The sequence below is a fragment of the Anopheles darlingi genome, chromosome 2 (genome assembly GCF_943734745.1).
Source record: "Anopheles darlingi chromosome 2, idAnoDarlMG_H_01, whole genome shotgun sequence".
Classification (NCBI taxonomy): Eukaryota; Metazoa; Arthropoda; class Insecta; order Diptera; family Culicidae; genus Anopheles; species Anopheles darlingi.
Window position 1 is genome coordinate 43,236,537 of NC_064874.1, and position 17,866 is coordinate 43,254,402.

The following is a 17,866-nucleotide window of genomic DNA, read 5'->3' on the forward strand; positions in this document are numbered from 1 at the left end:
TGATGGAGCATCCCTGTCTGCCTCCAAGCATAATATTATGCCTTCCATTAGCACCGACCATTGCTGCTGCCTGCCTGCCAGCATCTTTAGCGGCATCTCGCAGCTCGCGGCTAGGAATCCCGCAATGCCGCAATGGAAGGTGTTTGCAACGGGAATTCTGCTTCCTCTGCGGCGCGGCGAAAACGTAAAACGTTGTGTCAGCGGCATCAGCGGTCGCGGATGATGCGGAAAATGATTCAATCAAAACATATATAAAAAAAGGTGGCCCCAGAGGGCCCACCGCCTGCTAACGACCGCCTGCACGGTGCTGTCTGGTTCGGTTAGGATGCCGCGAAACGACGCCTGGAACATGATCGACTTGTTGCGTTGAGTAACACGCCACGCTGGGGAAGACGAGGCAACCAGGACCGGAACACACACACGCGCGCGCCAAGGGATAGATGATGCGAGCGCCACCAGAAACGAGCAAAAGGTTGATGTTTTCGCATGAAGCATAGACGTCGTTGATCGGCGATCGTTAAACGCGATGCAGATGAATTGGCAGCTGACGACGTAGCGGATGATTAGCGTAGATCCGAAGCAGCAAAAAACATAATTTATTGGCATTAGACGGACGAATGCTGGTAACAGACTTTGACCCCACTTGAGACTGTGGCGCCTGGAATTCCGACCCAGCAGCAGCAGCGCCAAAATGGTTGATCTTCAATCCGCAGCGATGGATTGATAAAAATAACCTCAGGGATGACGCGGTAAAGGTTGCGCTCGACGCTCCTTATGCTCATGTTTGATCTTCTCGATCACCGTTTCTTTCCTTTCTTTTCGGTTTCTAGTGCTCATTAGCTTGGCCTTGCGGATCGGAATCGAACCCACTTTCCATCGAATGGTTGGCTGATGATTGCGGAATGAACAGTTTCCTCTCTGGAGCAACCTGAAAGTCGTTTGGAAAGCAGGGAAGGGCAACGCAGATTTACGAGCATCATAACGTTCTCCCAATCTCCGCTTTCCATTCCCTCCGCGCTTATGCTGACAACATCTTCATAACACCATCCATCGAATGGGAATGGGAAGGAACGGCGACGAGGGACGACGACGACGATTAATGTTTGCTGAGGAAGCATTTTATGGTTCTGGTCCGGGTTCAACAAGTCCCAAGTCAGTCGTCAGCAAATCGTTACCATCGCTACATCGGATCTGCAAGGTGCGGACAGATATGCGGTCGCGGCCACAGCAGAGAGATCCCAACCGAGGGACCCCGAAGTGTGCGGCCACTAGGCGTCCATGGGAAATGGCTAGGCCACGCGGCCTTAGACTAATCATGGCTGACACGCACTCGCAGAGGGACACGGCATCGCGGACCAACAGACCATCGATCGTGATCGCGATCACGCCGCGTAATGGATCCCTGCCAGCCCATACATGTGTGTGTGTTGTGTGCCCGAGGGGGGAAACAGCGCAAACCGAAGAGCCACTGTGGGAAGAAGCGTAGAAGAAATGGCAATTGGACGATCCGCTCGATGCCGAGAAGGGTCGGAGCGAAGTGAAGACATTTAATTTCCTTGGCCACTTCCACTCCGAGCAATTGTTCAATAAATTACCCTTCTGTCAGTTTATTAGTTTTCGCACATTTGCAGAACCCCGAACGCACACACACACACACGTACGGCGCATCCTCAGCGTGGCCGCGGCGTGGCGTGTCTACCGAGAGAATTATCTCAAGTGGCCGGATTCACTAAAGACTTGGCGCGCTCGCTCGCGCCACTGAGCCGGTTGCCGGGAGCCTGTTGCTTGCGATTTGTTTATCGACCAGCCAACCACCCAGCATACCCGGGATATGGCCTCGCTCCTCGCTCGCTCGGTATGGAAGCGCGCCTTAAGGTCACGACAATTTAACGGGATTCTTCTCTCTGTTTTTTTGTGTTGCATCTCGTCCAGTCGCTTGTTTGCTGGTCAACCCCAACTCGCCTTACGTTTGATGCGGATGCTTTCGTGACGACAGAACTGCTGGCGAGGCACCCCGAGGCAACCACCAAACCTCGGTCTCGATCGTAAAGGATCGCACAAATTTCACGCCACGACACATGCTTTCCGGCTATTATCCGGACGCATAAAAAACGAGCACCTTTTACTACATGACTGATTTATGGGACCGACACACACACACATGCACGAGTGCGCACCCGTACACACCATATCATTCGCGCAAACTGTTTCTAATTCGATAATAATTTCTATCGCCATCACCACAAACGAGTATGGTGGCCGCCGATAAATTGTAACACCGATCCGATCCGATCCAACCGTCACCGTGGCGGCCTTTGCATAAATGCATGACATTCAAAACGAGATTCAAGATTGCTTGCCGCCCCAAGGGGTGACCAACTGCATCCTACTAGTGCATCGTCCACTGATTACTATCCACCACCAGCGTCAGCAGCGTTCGAGAGTCCGTCAAGCCTTCCTTCGGGCTGCTGCTGCTGCGGCTGTCAGAACAAACTAGCTATCTAAAGGAGCATGTGATTTAGTGGGAACAAGCGACTGCGCACTGACTGGCATTCTGCACTTATGCAGATGAGTTCGCGCGAGCATGCAAATGAAAGGGGCACTGCAATGATCGCGCTCGCCGAAGGGGGAGGGAGGGATGATAATGCGATTGCGCTTCAAGTGTTGTTGTGCTGCCGTGTGCGAAGAGGTAAATTAGTTTTCAGCCATTCTCAAAAGAGGCAATTCATCGAGCGACAACTGGTGATTGACGTTGCGCAAGATGAATGCAATTGTTTCTCAACGTCAACCATCGTTTGCGCAGGAGTTTGCGAGAAGATAAGTGATACTTAGTACTTACTAATACCATTCGTGCATCGAAAGGTGAATAAAGAATTGTCCTTACCTGGAAGAGAGAAAAGAGAATTGAATTAGTTAACACTCGATATACCAGACCGGTCATTTTGACCCGTCGAACACTTCAATTCAATATTCCGGCTAAAATATTTTTGTTTTGCAGAAATATACTTAGAGCTATACTTAGAGAATACTTTTTAATGACACAAAGTTATTTTACATGCATCAGAAACGAATGTAATTTTTAATTTTGACACTTATACCAGTACGGATTAAAATGGCCGTTCATTGTACAAATGACTGTGTTGCTGAAAATTTGTTCTGTAAACGCATTAAAAATGTTTAAACTTGTTTCTAGTTTTCATCGACACGTGAACGGTTTATTGTGTAACGATATTGAGCCGCTAAAACTGTGAAAGAGCCAACCAAACATTCTGCATTTTTAGCTAATTCAACCAACATTCCCATAGAATTTTCAGACGCCGAACAAATTAATTTTTCCACAATTAATAGTTTTATCTATTGTTTTTTGACGATCATAAATAGTAAATAAAGACTAGAAGCCTTTTTCCTTATGTACCAGTCATTACATGCGCCTAAAAATCACCACATGCCTTTTTTCTGGTGTACTGGTCATTATTATCCATTCTGGTAGAAATAGGTGTATTATAAATGCCGGTATATATAATGCCGGTATAATTAACACTAGAACTAGAACATAAAGATTGCTATCAACACTTTATTGCCAAAGAAAGGGGGTTTAAGAAATTGTTCATTTTTTGAAAAGTAAACAAAAAACCTTCACCCACATTGCGACAGCATAGAAAGTGCATTCACGTTCGGCTGAACCATCGACACGGGAGTGCATTCCAATACCACCTACGAGCGGTAGAAATTCCTGCCACCAATTCACTCCACATTGGCCAACCAACCGGCCAGCCAGCCAGGCAGCCAGCGAGTGCTGATCGATTCCCGGTGGTGGCGGTGGTGACCAGCGAGCTTCGCACGAATGGTCGCGATCGGCAAATTCTTGATCCAGAAACGGGTTCTGTTGCCGCATAGCTATGCTATGCTCGCACGCAATACCACCCCTGGGACCACCACCTACCCTCTTCCTTCGTTTTTCCGTTCAACCTCGTCTCATTTATCTCATCCCGCTCGGCTCGGCCTTTCCGTCCTTCACTGACCGCGTCGCGTCCGTCGCGGTGAGTGAGAAAAGGCAGGACACGACGCAGTGTTGGGTGATGCTGGTGGAGATGGAGAGAAATTTTAAATTGCCAATACATTTATCATGTGTGCTCTCGCCTCCTTCCTCAGCCACACACACACACAAACCATGCTAAGGTGTAGGAAACTGGGGGTGTTGGTTACTATTGTTTACACAATTGCCGCCACCATCAGCAGCAGCAGCAGCGAGTGGGTTGGTGGCCAGCGAATCGGTGATCGTGGATTGTCTGCATCGCGTGTCTGGTCGGCGTGTGCTGAATGCCAGGTTGCCAGCACGCAGCGACTAGCCGAGCACGTCAATACTACTAGTGACCCAGCGAGTGTATCTGGTTCACCGGTCGAAAGGAAAATCCCGGTGGCCCTCGAGGGACCGGGATACTGGTGGTGTTTTTGCGGGTGTTCGTTGATCCAAAGGAATGTACATGCCATGGTATGTTGCCCGGTCGCCATGCTACGGCCATGGAGCTGTTTGAATCTGGATCGCAGCAGGCTGAGTCCGATTCGGTCATTCCGTCTTCAGTCGTCGTCTGTTTGTTTGTTTAACCAGCAGCAGCAGCAGCAACCAGACCAACACTTCCGCTTGGCAATCAGCGTAGATTCCGCAGCGTAGAGCAGAAGGTGTATCGACGATCGACTTTTAAAAGTCCCGATTTCGCTCACCGCTCGTCTTAACGAACTTGACCGCCTGGCATCGACCACCACCACCACCACCAGCACCATTTATTCGGGTTAGAATCCGATCCGGTCGGTCCGCAATGCGCAACCGCACACGCTAGAGGATGTGGCACACGGGATGGTGGGATTTTGCAGACCTCTTTGCAGGCCTAGACCCTCTCGGAGCCGAGCTAGGATTGAGCAGGCCGTTAAATACGGTTTGCACGTTTCGATGTTCGTTGGCCAACGAACGAACGAACGAACGAACGAACTGGCTGATGAAAACTAAATGGAAACCGATTTTTCATCCTCCTCTGTGTGGTGTGCCCGGTATGTTTCTGCCCGTGAGGAAAGAAATTGGAGGCACAAATGGCAATACCACCTTCTTCGTCTTCTCCACCACCTCCTGCTCCTTCTTCTGTACTCGAAGATGGAGGAGGGAATGTGTTCCACCATTAACCAGAGACCCTCTCGGTGTGTGCGGTGGAAACGGTAAACAGTTAACGCACTTTAATCAACCAGTCAATCAACGCTGGTCTCTGCCGATCGTACACCTTTGGGTTGGGTTGGGTTGGTGGAGCGCAATGTTCGGTTCCATCGCAACAGATCCTCCTCAATGGATCCTCGGTTCTCGTTTCGTTTTTGGTTTCTAGAGAAGGTGTACGACGAGAAGTAAAAACCCTCCATACAACCCAACCAACCGCTTGAGTTCAAGTTCTCCTCCTTCTGCGCCAAGCGTTATCGGGGCCACATATTTTCTCTTCACGCGTGTGTTGACCTCGGACAGAACGTGTAAACACCCGCGCGCCCGCGTACACACACCACTCCTTTTCCCCTTTCGATGGAGCAGCAGCTATTAGCTTACCAACAACGCTACGCTGCTGCTGCTGGTCAGCTCTAGCAGCGATACTCTCAATCAGAAGACGAGTAGAGGGCATGCCGTTTCTCTTCTACTGGACAGCACGGAACGAGAACATTGCGTCGTGGCCCTGCAAAAGGGCGCGAAAGGAGTAGTGTGTATTGGATGCCCGCCGCTGCTCTATGTTGTGTTTTGACCATCGACTGGCCATTATACTACTACCACGGGGTTACGACCGGAAGACCTATACCGCGCGAGGCAGTGGTGTGTGATGGCTGGCCGCTTGTGCAATCGTCCAGAATTAGAAGCATCACACCATCGGAGGGGGGTAGAAGCATTTCGATATTGAAAATGGTGCTATTAGAGGGATCCGATTTCATACTTGAAGGAGGAATGTGTTTAAAATGCCTTTCTCTACACGTCAACTAATGTGTAATGTGTGTGCTGTAGTAGAGGTAGAGAGGACTCGAACCATGACTCTCTTCTGATTGCTTTTCAAGCGTCCTTACCACCTGAGCCACGATCGCTGGATGTTTTTGGTACAGGAAATTGAAGGAGATGAAGCTACTTATACGTCAAAAGAACGATCACTCTATCACCAGCAGTCGGCAATGCGAATGCATTCTACCGCATGGTGGTGACGTTTTTTAGGAGTTTTTGGATGCTCTCACCTTCCCGGATAGCCAAAACAGAAAGCAAAACAGAAGAAAGCAATCGAAGCAAAACAAAAAACCAACGCTGTTGGTGGCTTCCCCGTCTTTCTTCGACCGCGGGGTCAACCGTAACTGACACCTATTATTCAAATGCTCTTAAGCGCCCTCTCTCACTCCCGGCCCGCAATCATCGGCGGCGAATTGGGTACACCCCGAGGGGACACCGCGGACCGTTAATCGACGATTATAAATCACCATCGTTTCATTCCATTTTCTCTCAAACGTTCGCTGCTGCCTCCACTGCTACCACTACCGCATGAGCACACCACTCCGCACCACCACCACCACCACCACCGCCACCAGCGACGAGAGTGAAATTGACCTTCGGATTAATTGCAGCTTACTGGCAGCGGTCGGAGTGCTACTGCCGTGGCTAACTGCCGGGGCTAGCGGACCACCGAACCACCCATGGTGATTCGCAGCTTGTGCCCTAGAGCGCCTCCAAATCACACATACATACGCGCGCTCGATATGGTACGTGCCAAACGATTTATTGAAGAAAATGGAGTAATGTGTTCGATGGAGTCCACTGAATGCTGAACCGATCATTCGCGTGCGATCGATGAATGGATTCCATTTCGGAGCGACCTCCTGTGAGGTGGCAGGGGAATGCAGCAGTGCAGGGATGATCGAGCATCATGTTGCGGAACGAGAACCCTGTTGGTCTGGTTTGGTAAAGTAATGGCTCCAGCATTTTACAGTCCACAACAAACACCATCACATTGGAAGGCGTCCTCCGATAAAGCTATCAAACCCGGAGGAAGAGGACCAAAGAGAAGCAAAACTTGCCGAGCATAACCGAACCCACAGGCCGATAACGGGCGCGCTCTCCAGCCCATTTGCTAGGATGAGAAGCATATTATAATCGCAATTGCCCATTTCAAAGTAAAACAGCTGCTGCACTGCTGCACACACGCCATTAAACGGTGATCAATTTAACGATCATCTTGGATGGGAAGCTTTTGATAGCATCACTAAACGGCATTAATGGGATTGTTTAACCCGGTTGCCGGTTAATTGCTTCGCCCATTGACAAGCGGGGCGTTCCGTTCTCCTCGCAAAGAGAGTACATGCCATGCAGTCGAAGTGCGTTTTTCAGATTGGATCTTGCACAACCGAAGGAAAATACGAGCACTTCGACGAGTTGTTGCTGCTGCTGCAAAGCGAACCTGTCCTTCCGATCAGAAGGGTACCCCAAAGGAATGCACTCACAGAGAAGGAGAAGGAGTGAGCACTAAAAGCTATCGATCATTTCGCGCTCTTCCCGGGTTTTTTTTGGGACGTTGGCTGAGGACTGGAGGTACTTTGATGCGTTCCAGATCAACGAACTGCTGGCCGATCGTGTTCGTGTTCTAAATTTAGTCGTCAAGACACTGCACGGTACATCATTAATCTGCGTCACGGTGCTGCAGGTAGGTACGACTACAAACCACCGACCGCGATCACCAACACCCCGCCAGCCAGCCAGCCAGACAGCTAGCGCGCAGCTCGTTCGTAAAATACGTCAGAAGAAAACCAATCCTCTCTCTCCAGGAGGTGAAGAGGAGGAGATGAGTTTTCTTCATGCTGCTGCTGCGCCATGCGCCCGAAAAAGGCCAAACCGAAGACACGATTCATTAGAAAATCCGCCCGACCGCCGCCAAGTTGCGATCGAAAAGGGCTAGAAAGTCGCGCTTCATGTGGCTGGCCGGAGGGGGAAAGCTTTTCACTTCCATATTTGACTCAATTATTCCAGCATCCAATCCAACGGTGAGGGGGGTCCGTGGCAGCATTATGCTTACCCATATATGGGTTTGCCCCACGTTGTACGCCACTCAATCGCGCGCCATCGTTGCTACCGTCACCGCTGCCACCACACAGCAGCATCTTGCGATGGAATCCAAAATCATAGACCGACCAGTGAGAGGGATAGTGGTGGGGATTAGCTAAAATTGTGCCCACTGTAGCTGACTGGGAGAGGGGCGTCTACGTCCACGGTCCACGTTCGACGGAGCATCCGAATCGACCACCATCATCGGGAGCATTACACACCTCGAACCGTTACCCCATCGTGAGGTCGTCAACGGTTCCACCATTCTCCAAGATGCCAAGGTGTAGGACCGCCACGGCCTTCGGTGAAATTGCATGAAGTGCCACATCGCAAGACCGACCACGGAGAGGGAATCGATCCACCCAACAGCTTTGCAATTCATTTCTTTCATCAATACTGAAGCCATTTTGTAAAAGAACATTTCAACGATTGATTCGAATGACGATGAACTTCTTGAGGTGTTGAGGCAAAACAACAAAACCAGTGAGAAGGCGCGGTAGAATTTGAGAACAAAAAAGAAGTCACCGAAAAAGCAAACAAACTCCAACTCGCGGACGCGTTAATTGTGCCGAAGGTCATGGAGCACGAATGGAGGGAGCTGCTATCCTAAAACAATGATCTCATCATGATGTAATGCTGCTCGGCGATGGACCGGTCAAGTGGTTCTGCCTTGGAATGGCCTAACCTAGCACATCCGCACCCTCTGGGCCAACGCAAGCCGGCCATGGATGTTGTTGTTTTAAGAGGAATCCAACATCAAACCAACTTTGCCAGAAGCGACTTTGTCCATTCGTACTGAGGCCAACGCACTGCGCAGACGGTACACGTAGACTTTTCGATATTTCCTGACTATTTAGACACTCCTCGCGGTTCGTCCGTCTTATCGGTGGCCTTTCATACTTTGATCAGCAAACCCGATCAGCGCAACGGAACCGCGTAGATCGGGATCAAAAGAAGTAGAAGCCGACGACCGAGATCGACTGTCGCGGTCCCTTTCTTGGTTTTCCCTCCAAACCGCACGCACGGGCACGATCGACCGTTCGACGTTTTGAAGTCCAAATGTGTCAATCAGTTGCGCGGAAGGTAAGGGGACCTCCGAACGAAGCGCTTCCGAAATGGCCATCGCCAGCACAAAAGTCTGCCTCTGGAAGTGAGCCCGGGGGTTGCGAATTCCTTGGATCTTTCACGCACCACCGGGCACCGTCGTTTCATGACCGATCATCCGTCATGTTCAAACTCGTGAGCCTTACCATCATGAGGATCGCGACAACGATGGCGACGAAGCCGCTGTTGCGGTCGATGTCAAGTTTATCTCTCGCGTGTTGTTGCACTGTTGTTTGCGTCATGTTTGGCATTGTTTGGAGGAGATGTTGGCGTACAGCGGAATGTAGTGCGACGGGGTTTCCCCTGCATTCGGTTTGGCCTCCAAACCGTTGTCGGCCTCGATGACAACGGTGATGGTGACCGTGATGATGAGAAAGTCGGACGGTATGATTTATGTTGAGGTAATACTACGTTTAGTCGAGAAAATCGGACAACCGGAGGGCTCTTCGGATGTTTCGGATTCACTGACCTAGCGCGAACGATCACCGGTACCTTGTACCTAGGAAAACCGACACTAAGGTACTTCCCAGTCTTTCGAGCCAATCTTTCGAGTTCACGTCGTCACGGGACCGGGACTCACTGTCCTTGTCCCATCTCTCTCTTCCTCGCAGCTGAGTCTGACATCTATTGTGTAGCTCATAAATCGTTCGAAAACATCGTAAATCTAGTACCGATTAAGCGTAATCGTTCATTATCGTAGCGCAAGAAAGATAGACCCCGATTCAAAGCTAGCAAACGCAGAGGAGAAGAAGGATTGCATCTTAAAGCCATTGCGCGCGCAATTGCAGATCCAAACCGCTTTGTGTGCGTCGAACGCACCAACTGCACCATCATCGCCGCTTGTCGCTTGTCATCGCTGCTCCGCACTCGGCACTCTGGTATAATGGGGTTCGCAAATGTCTCGCACAACAGCAGCAGATGATCGGCAACAGGGTTGCCGGGGGTTCTTCGATTTAAATACCGGGAGTGAGAAATCTCGCGTTCGTGGCGTTGTAAAGAGCATCAGAGGGCCATCAGCCAGAGGGCTAGCCCCGAGGGCACCCATCACTCGGTCCTTCTCGTTCCACACTAGTGTTGTGCAAAAAAGTAGGTGAAGTGAGTCAGGACATTGAGCGAAATATGATACTCTCTACCGCCAGTGTTTGGTTTGTCAAGATTTGCCGTTCCAGGTCGTCCCTTAACGCTCTTGAAGCCGCTGCATGTTTGCATAGCGGGGAAAGGTGGCCGACGTGCATTATTGCGTCGTCAGAAATGAAATTCTCGAGCACAACAACAACAGCTGATGATGAGGCTGAGTGTGCGACGCCGCCGTTGTTTGTTCGCAATTGCAGAGCGCATTCAACGTCCTCAAGGGTCCCCATATCCCACTTTTCATTCTACTTATCTGTCTCATTAGATCACGGCGCAGATCGCGCAGCGTGGAAGAAGCTATTGCGTTCTCGAACTGCGGAGTTCTGCTGCTATTTTCTTTTCCTTTCTGAAGCGTAGTCAGTACCACACCAGCCATACCATACCATGAATACATTGGTCGGTATAACCCGGAGGCGCCCATTATTGGCTCCCTGGTGGGAATATCATTCCGCTACCGGTTGTAGATCGGCGGCGAACAGCGCACCGACCGACCGGCAGCCCTGGGATTAGACAGTCATCCCGCTGGGAGTTGCAAACGAAAAGGGCACTGGTATCAGTAGTCTTTCCACCCGCCCCCGGGGGATGATGTCTACTTCTAGCTAGAGAGCTAGCAAGTCACCGTTCGCCAGCAAATCCACGGATGTGTCATGATGAGATAATTTACGAGTCTATTAAAGCAATAAGGCGCTCTATTGACAATGGCCACCAACGGGTGGCGGTGTGATGCTTTTGCATCTTCATTTGAGGAAGCTGCAAAAGTGGATAGATCCGAGCACGAAGTCTGGTTATATTGGATGATCGCAGCATGAGATCATTGCCCGGGTTACCGTAGCTTGGTGGCGCTTCTATGTCTGCTCAGATCCATGACAAGATTACGTCTATAGCACCCGGAGATATTGCGCTGGCATCGGACAAAGGTTGCTAAAGCCAAGGAAAGTCTCTGAACTTGCCTTTTGAACGTGTCGCTGGCGTCTGTTGCTATCAGCGGCATTTAAAAGCAACATCATCGATCTGCTGTTCATATAAATGCTAAACAGTTTGCAAGAAAATGATTGCAAACCATATATTCCACCATACCACACAACCATGACCTTCAGATGATCGAAGCATCTTTCGAAGATCATCATAGACGCTTCGTCAGACGCTTCAGCTGCTAGTTTGTGTGTTTGCGACGAGCAAAATAATAGATGCAAATTGCAGAAAAGAGGTTTGGCATAATATGCTAAGAAGCTGGCCTTTAAAACGAGTTACTTTAACTTCCAATCCGGCACACCTGGGCATCGGGATCGAGAGTTTCCTGAGCCGCCGCCGACGTCAAATCACTTCTAATAGTGATTATGCTAATGGCTCGCTAATAAAACGTAACGTGAATACATGGGTTATGCATGCACGATAGAAGCGAAATGTATTTGGATATGTTGAAACGTTTTAAACGAACATCTTATGAAAACAGTGATCCCGGGAGCAGCAGAAATACTGTCGAAATATTGTGTTTTATTTTAGGAATTTCGTTAACCTCCATAATCACCATTACGTGCGTCATTGAATCAGGAAAATCGGTTCAAATGCCGGACACAGAATGTCATTGAAACTGACCGTTTAAACAACGGATGCCCGGGCGAATGGACATATCATATTTGAGTTAATAGAAAAAAAACTCGGGAAACACATTTCCCGATCGTCTTCATCGCAGGGAACTATTATGGCGCTCTGTTTACACAATGTCAGACAGTCAAATCTGGGCGATCCAGCCCCGCGGCCAAACCTTGCGTCCACCCGTTAACATCAAGCTCATTGATGCGCCTCGAAAGCGATGTGAGCGCGCAGATTAAAACATAAAAAACACTAAAAACTACACCAAAACCCACACAAGCGCGCATACAGACACACATTGCTTTCGTCTCGATCTTTGATGAATGGAGAGGTGGGGGCTGAGGTGATCGATTTGTTCCGGTGATAGAAAGCAAACATAAGACGCACCGCGACAAACACACACCGACACAGCCAGCAGGGGGGTCACATGATGCTGCTGCTTCTGCTATTTATGCTTTTAAAATGGACTCCCCCTCCCGATCTCCATCACCTCCCTATACCGCTTGTCGATCGGAAAGGGTTCAGAAAAACAAACAGCCGTCCACCTTTGGGACCTCGCGAGATCCCCGATCGGGGGCTTCCCACACACACACAGCATCATCCAGCATCGTCACTGGTTCCACTGGTTCGGTCTGGTAGTCCAGCAGTACGAGTAGCCCCGGACCCGGACTGGGACCGAGACCGGGACAGGGACAAGTTTCCTTTGAGGTCCATTTCCGCCCCATTCACTGTCAGAAGATTTTTATCGCAATTCCATCATCCCGACGGTGGCTTTCGACGTGCTCTCGTGCTAGTGTCTAGGATCCGGTCAAGATGACGCACGGACGGATCGCGAGATCGGGGCTGGGGCTTTCTAGTTTGTGCCAGGCCCGCCAGGGCACCGAGCAACGGCACCGAGCGGCCTCATCCGGCTAGTGGGCCACTCGGTCAGCGAACGGTCAAGCCCAAGGCCAAAGGGATGAATTGCACGCTACCATCCTGCCTCCCTCCCTCCCTCCCCTCTGATTTGATTGGAGATGCGCCATTGCGAGTGTGCGCCAGAGTGGCCAGCGGTCGGCGAAGGCGATTCATTTGCGATAAATTGACCCTCCCCAAAAGGGTCCCCCAATTGCCCACCGGTGCACTACTGGGCCAGGCCGTGCCGTACTGTGAGGTCAGTTAAAGACAATTTAATTTTCGTACTGCGGGGCGCACAGAAATTATCCTCCCGCACGGATGTGGGACGCCCGAATGGATGACCATCCAGGCCGCGTTTGTCGGCGCAAGGCTGTTCCTCGCTAATGTGCAATGTTTGTTGCTATCGTGCGCGAGCATCTCGCGAGCGCTGACGGGGAAAATGGAGAATAATGAGTCGGTAGACTGAGCAACGAGAGGAGCAATTGAGTGGGTAGGTGGGTGCAAAGAAACCGCGATGTAGAGGATGGAAACAATCGGTTGCTCACATTTGACTGGAGGCGCCGAAACACAACACTCCGGTACGGGATTCGGTGCGCGGCGTGAGTGGGAAAAATGCTCCCAGCAGCTTCACAGACCATACGCTCAACGTGTGGTAGCTTGAGTGAGGACGATTGATGACCGGGAGTTAGTAAGAGAGATAGAGGACCTTCACAACAACTCCTCGTTGCGATCCACATTCCAGGAAGAAGCAAAAACGATGTTTTTTCACTAAAAATACATGTAATGAATACATATTATTAAGCAAAGGTAATGTTCTGACAGTTATGGGATCTCTTTTTGTTGGATAACAATCATTTTCCAATTTGATTGACTTTAAAAGCTTAAAAAACCATTTAAATCCCAATCGGTGTGGTTAATCGTCATCTCAAAACGGCGTAACGCTTTAGCCGAGAATCCAACCAAATCTCACACAAACGCCATCTGGCGGAGTTGCTGCGATGCACGGATCTATAAGCAAAGCTTGGAACCACTGCGAGTAACGCTTTTCCATTCGCGGGCTTCTGTTCAATTTCTTTTTGATCTTCTTTTTGCTTCTAATTAAATCAGGAATTCAAATACTAGATAAAGAACTGTTATAGCTTATCCTTCTACCTACTCTATTCCTGGCCATCGCAGTCGTTGGTGTAATACGGGTTTAGCCCGCCCCGCGATATCACGTTACCGTCCATCCATCTCACCGTTTAGATCGAATGCCCGAGAGGGTATTTATTGAATAAAAAAGGGTTCCAGCCAAGCGATAAGCATCGTTAACAAAGTGTAAAGCGATAAAATTGGAAAACCAAACCGAATTCGTTCTCCCGTGGTCCCGCGGGGTTCGTGATGAAGCAACAATTAAGTGAGCGACGATCGCACTATTCGTAGAACTCTTTTCTACGACGGACGGACGGCTCCACTACGACATTCCCCCGGCAGCCATAAAACCACCACCGCGTCACCAACCGTCGTAAAGAGCCCGTGATGGATCAATCACTCGATGCACGCCGTGACATCGGATTTGTAAGGTACACTTTTTTCCCGGACCGGCCAGCTCCGGACTCCAAAGGTTTTATCACGAGCTGTCCATCAATCGCCGATGGACACACGGTGGACGGTGTCACTCGTCTCGTCATCGTCGTCGTCGTCGTCTTCGCCATCAATTCCGATGGCCCCGAAGTCCGAAATGGGACCTAAACAGTGAGCACTAGCTCCCTCCCCTAGCCACCATTCAATCGGAGAAACCTTCGAGCCCTAATAAAACAAAAATCGTCCGTAAATGGCTTATCAATCGCGTGACCACCGAAACACCACCAACATAAGCCACCAACAGATGGCCGTCAGCTTGGAGTCCGGTTCAATATTTGGACACACACACCGATCAGGGGTGTGTTGCGCAAAACGGACGCTCTTCCCCTTTCACGTTAATGCTTCAAACAAGCAGCAACCTTGGACTAAACGGAAAGTGCTATCATTTCCCCCGTATTGCATACCAAGGAGGACGTCGTTCCTGGTGGTCGTCATGTTGGTAATCCATTTTCACGTTCCCCGGTTCCCCCGGCTCCAATGGCCAAATGACAAATATTGAAACGTGATCCACCACCTTATGCTTTGCCGGCAGAGCGCTCAGTGTGCACCTCAGACGCACCTTTTTTAGGGGGCGCCTCAACACCTCAATACGGTACTACCTTACCTTCCGTAGCTCGACGCGAGCATATTCGACCTCATCTAGGTCACTGGCGACGCTGCTGGCCGTATCGGTGAAATCACTTGTGTCACTGAACTCCGAACCGACCAGATAGCACGGTTCGTACGGGTACTGCTTCCGTCGAATCTGTACACCGGGTAACGCCACTCGACCAACGGACGATGATCCAACGAACACCTCTGCCGGTGTTCCCGTCGTTCGGATCGGGCCATCGATCGGCTCCTGTCGTCCATCGGCACCACCACCTATACTCGGTGTGAGCGTACTGACGGATTCCACATCCGAATCAACGGCCGCCACCCTCGCGGCTGGCGGTGGTTCATTTTGTGTCTTGCACTTCAGATCGTTGTTGTTCGTTTCGAGCAGGCGGCCGGCCGGTGGGTCCACCTCCGAGTTCGGTCGATGATGGAAATCGACGGCCACCTGAATGTTCTTCTGCACACTGTCCGGCTCATCGCTGCTGATCACGCTGATCGTACGCTGACCGGAGATATCACAGATTTGCACCTTCGTTTCATCGCCGCCCTCCGGTGCCCGGTTGGTTTGGTTCTCTTTGGTTTCTTCCTCCTCGCGCGGTAACTCCTCGACCGACTTCAGCTCCAGGCTACGCCGGTTCCGGCGCTTCTCGGCGATCTTGCTCTGACGGCGCGGTATACCACCGCCGGCCGCTTTGCGCGTATCCTTCGCCTTGTACGTGCTGCATTTCTTGTGCGTCCCGAGGATCGAATCTTCGGGCGGTGTATCGATGATCAGCGCTTCGGCCACCGGTTCCTCGCCCGTCGGTCTCGGTGACGCCGGTGCACTGTGGCTTTTCCTGGTGGGTGACTGTTGGCGCTGCTGCCGCTGGATTAGGCCGACGACGAACGGGAACGCGTACCGTACGCCACCCTTTTCCAGCTGTTGGAAGATCAGGTACGAGGTATCCGTGTACCGTGCCTTCCGCTGTAAGGATTGGTGGTATGAGAAGAAGAAATGAATAGATCGTGGACAAAGGTCATTTTGGGATGACAGAGCTACGTGTTCATACGTGCTGCTCGCGCACTGTCGCTCTCTCTCTCTCTATCTCTCTCTATCGCTCTCTATCGGTACTCGTTAAAACTCTAAATCCTATCAACAGTTCAGAAGGGAATGATGACAGCAACGTGGCACAGGCTACTGTGTTATCACGTCGAGAACCGTCGACTTCGACACCCGTTTTAGGTCACGACCAATTCTGTTGGTCCCGGAGGAACAAAAGGACGGAAAAGGATTAACAAAAACTGCACGCTGATAAGCGAGTCGGGATGGTGACGGTGGCCATCCAATTGATTGTTGTTCCAGAAGGCAACCAGATTCCAGCGCAAGTCGTCAATAATACACAACCACACAATCTGATGACAGTCGTCAGTTTTAGCATCTTCTTAACGCCAGAGCATCAACCTACACAATCAGCATCTGTATGATGATGAGTGCGCTGCAGAGAAACAAGAGCAAAAGCGGGGTGGACGCACATCTGTCAAGATGTGGCTTATAAAGATGGCTGACACAATTTGAAATATCGTACGACAACGTGATCCAAGCACTCGTTGAAGCACTTTTCAAGATGCAAAGCAGCTTACGGATGATGAGAAACACAGAGACCCAAAGCGAGTGGCGGATGGGTGTCAATGGAAGCCACACAAGTGTTTCTTCAAGTCGAGCCGAGTCGAGTGTCGTACGAGGTCGCACAAGATTCGCACGCCGGATCATCACGACAGCAAAAAAAAACAGATCGGATCTGTTGGAGTCGGAGGAACTCGATGAAAGAACTGCGTTTATCATGTCGTCGTGCCCATTACATCCCTTTACTGACTCCGGTCTCTTCTCTTTCTCCATACCGCTCCATTCGCGGTATGGACAACTTACTTCTTGGCGACGAAATCGAAGAAGCGAACAACGATTTCGCTTAACAACACCTCGACGACCACACGCAGTCGGCCGGTTTGGGTGCGCGCCACACCAAAGTGCAGTGTCTCCTCTCTCCCTCTCACGGGATGATTGCATGGTCTGGAGGTCGGGGAGACAGTTTTCGGGGTCCTCTCCGCACTGTTTAAGATCTCCTCGCCACCACCACCACCACCACCACCACCGCCGGACTTGAACAACATGCGATGCGATGCAAAACCTTCAAAAGCAAACCGAAAGCCTTGTGAGAACTCGCCGGTTTCCGGTGACCTGGCACCTCTGGTGGTCATCTCACTACGCATCTTGCAGCTGAAGCAAAGCAAGATGGCTCACTTAATGGGTTGAAAAGGGTTTACTTTCGAAACAAGAAACCCATTTCAAGTTACCTTTACCCCCACCAGCCCGTTCTTTCCGCACCAGGGTCACTCTCACCGCATGTTTGGGAGATGATGATTGTTGCTTTTATCGTGCTTCCCTCGCCCCCGGCCGGCATTTCCAAAGGGAAGGATATGCTCAATAAACCGAACCGTGTACACGAGAAGAACACAATCGGCGAGAGTTCGTCTTTGAAACGGAACGGAACGGAACGGAAGGTACAACATATGCATTGCACTTTCGAACTTTCAACTACTACTCCCCCCGATCCGGCGTGCAGCAGTCGCCGACGATGCGCCGTCCATTATCGAGTTTAGAAATGTAATCACCAAGGAAGGCGCCTGGAGACAGTTGGAGGCGCTTGTGGCATTTGCCTAGCTAGTAATTTACCTCCACTCGGCACGAGTGGACATCGTAACACGCTCCGTACACGCTTCGTACGAAAGGTGGACAGCAGCGCCACAGCGTTTGCAGCCTTCGACGATCGGATAAACCGTGACCAG

The 17,866-nt window shown here is 50.6% G+C and overlaps 1 protein-coding gene across 5 annotated transcripts in view; it reads right to left on the reverse strand.

The window, feature by feature from the left end:
* LOC125949226 (uncharacterized) overlaps positions 1-17,866 on the reverse strand; it is a 158,121-nt gene that overhangs the window by 61,013 nt on the left and 79,242 nt on the right. For 3 of the 5 annotated variants that reach the window (XM_049676032.1, XM_049676030.1, XM_049676031.1), the window contains exon 3: positions 15,051-16,007. The exons of the other annotated variants lie outside the window; for them this stretch is intronic. In XM_049676032.1, coding sequence (XP_049531989.1) covers positions 15,051-16,007 — 957 coding nt within the window. The remainder of the gene's footprint in view (positions 1-15,050; positions 16,008-17,866) is intronic. 5 annotated transcript variants of the gene reach the window in all.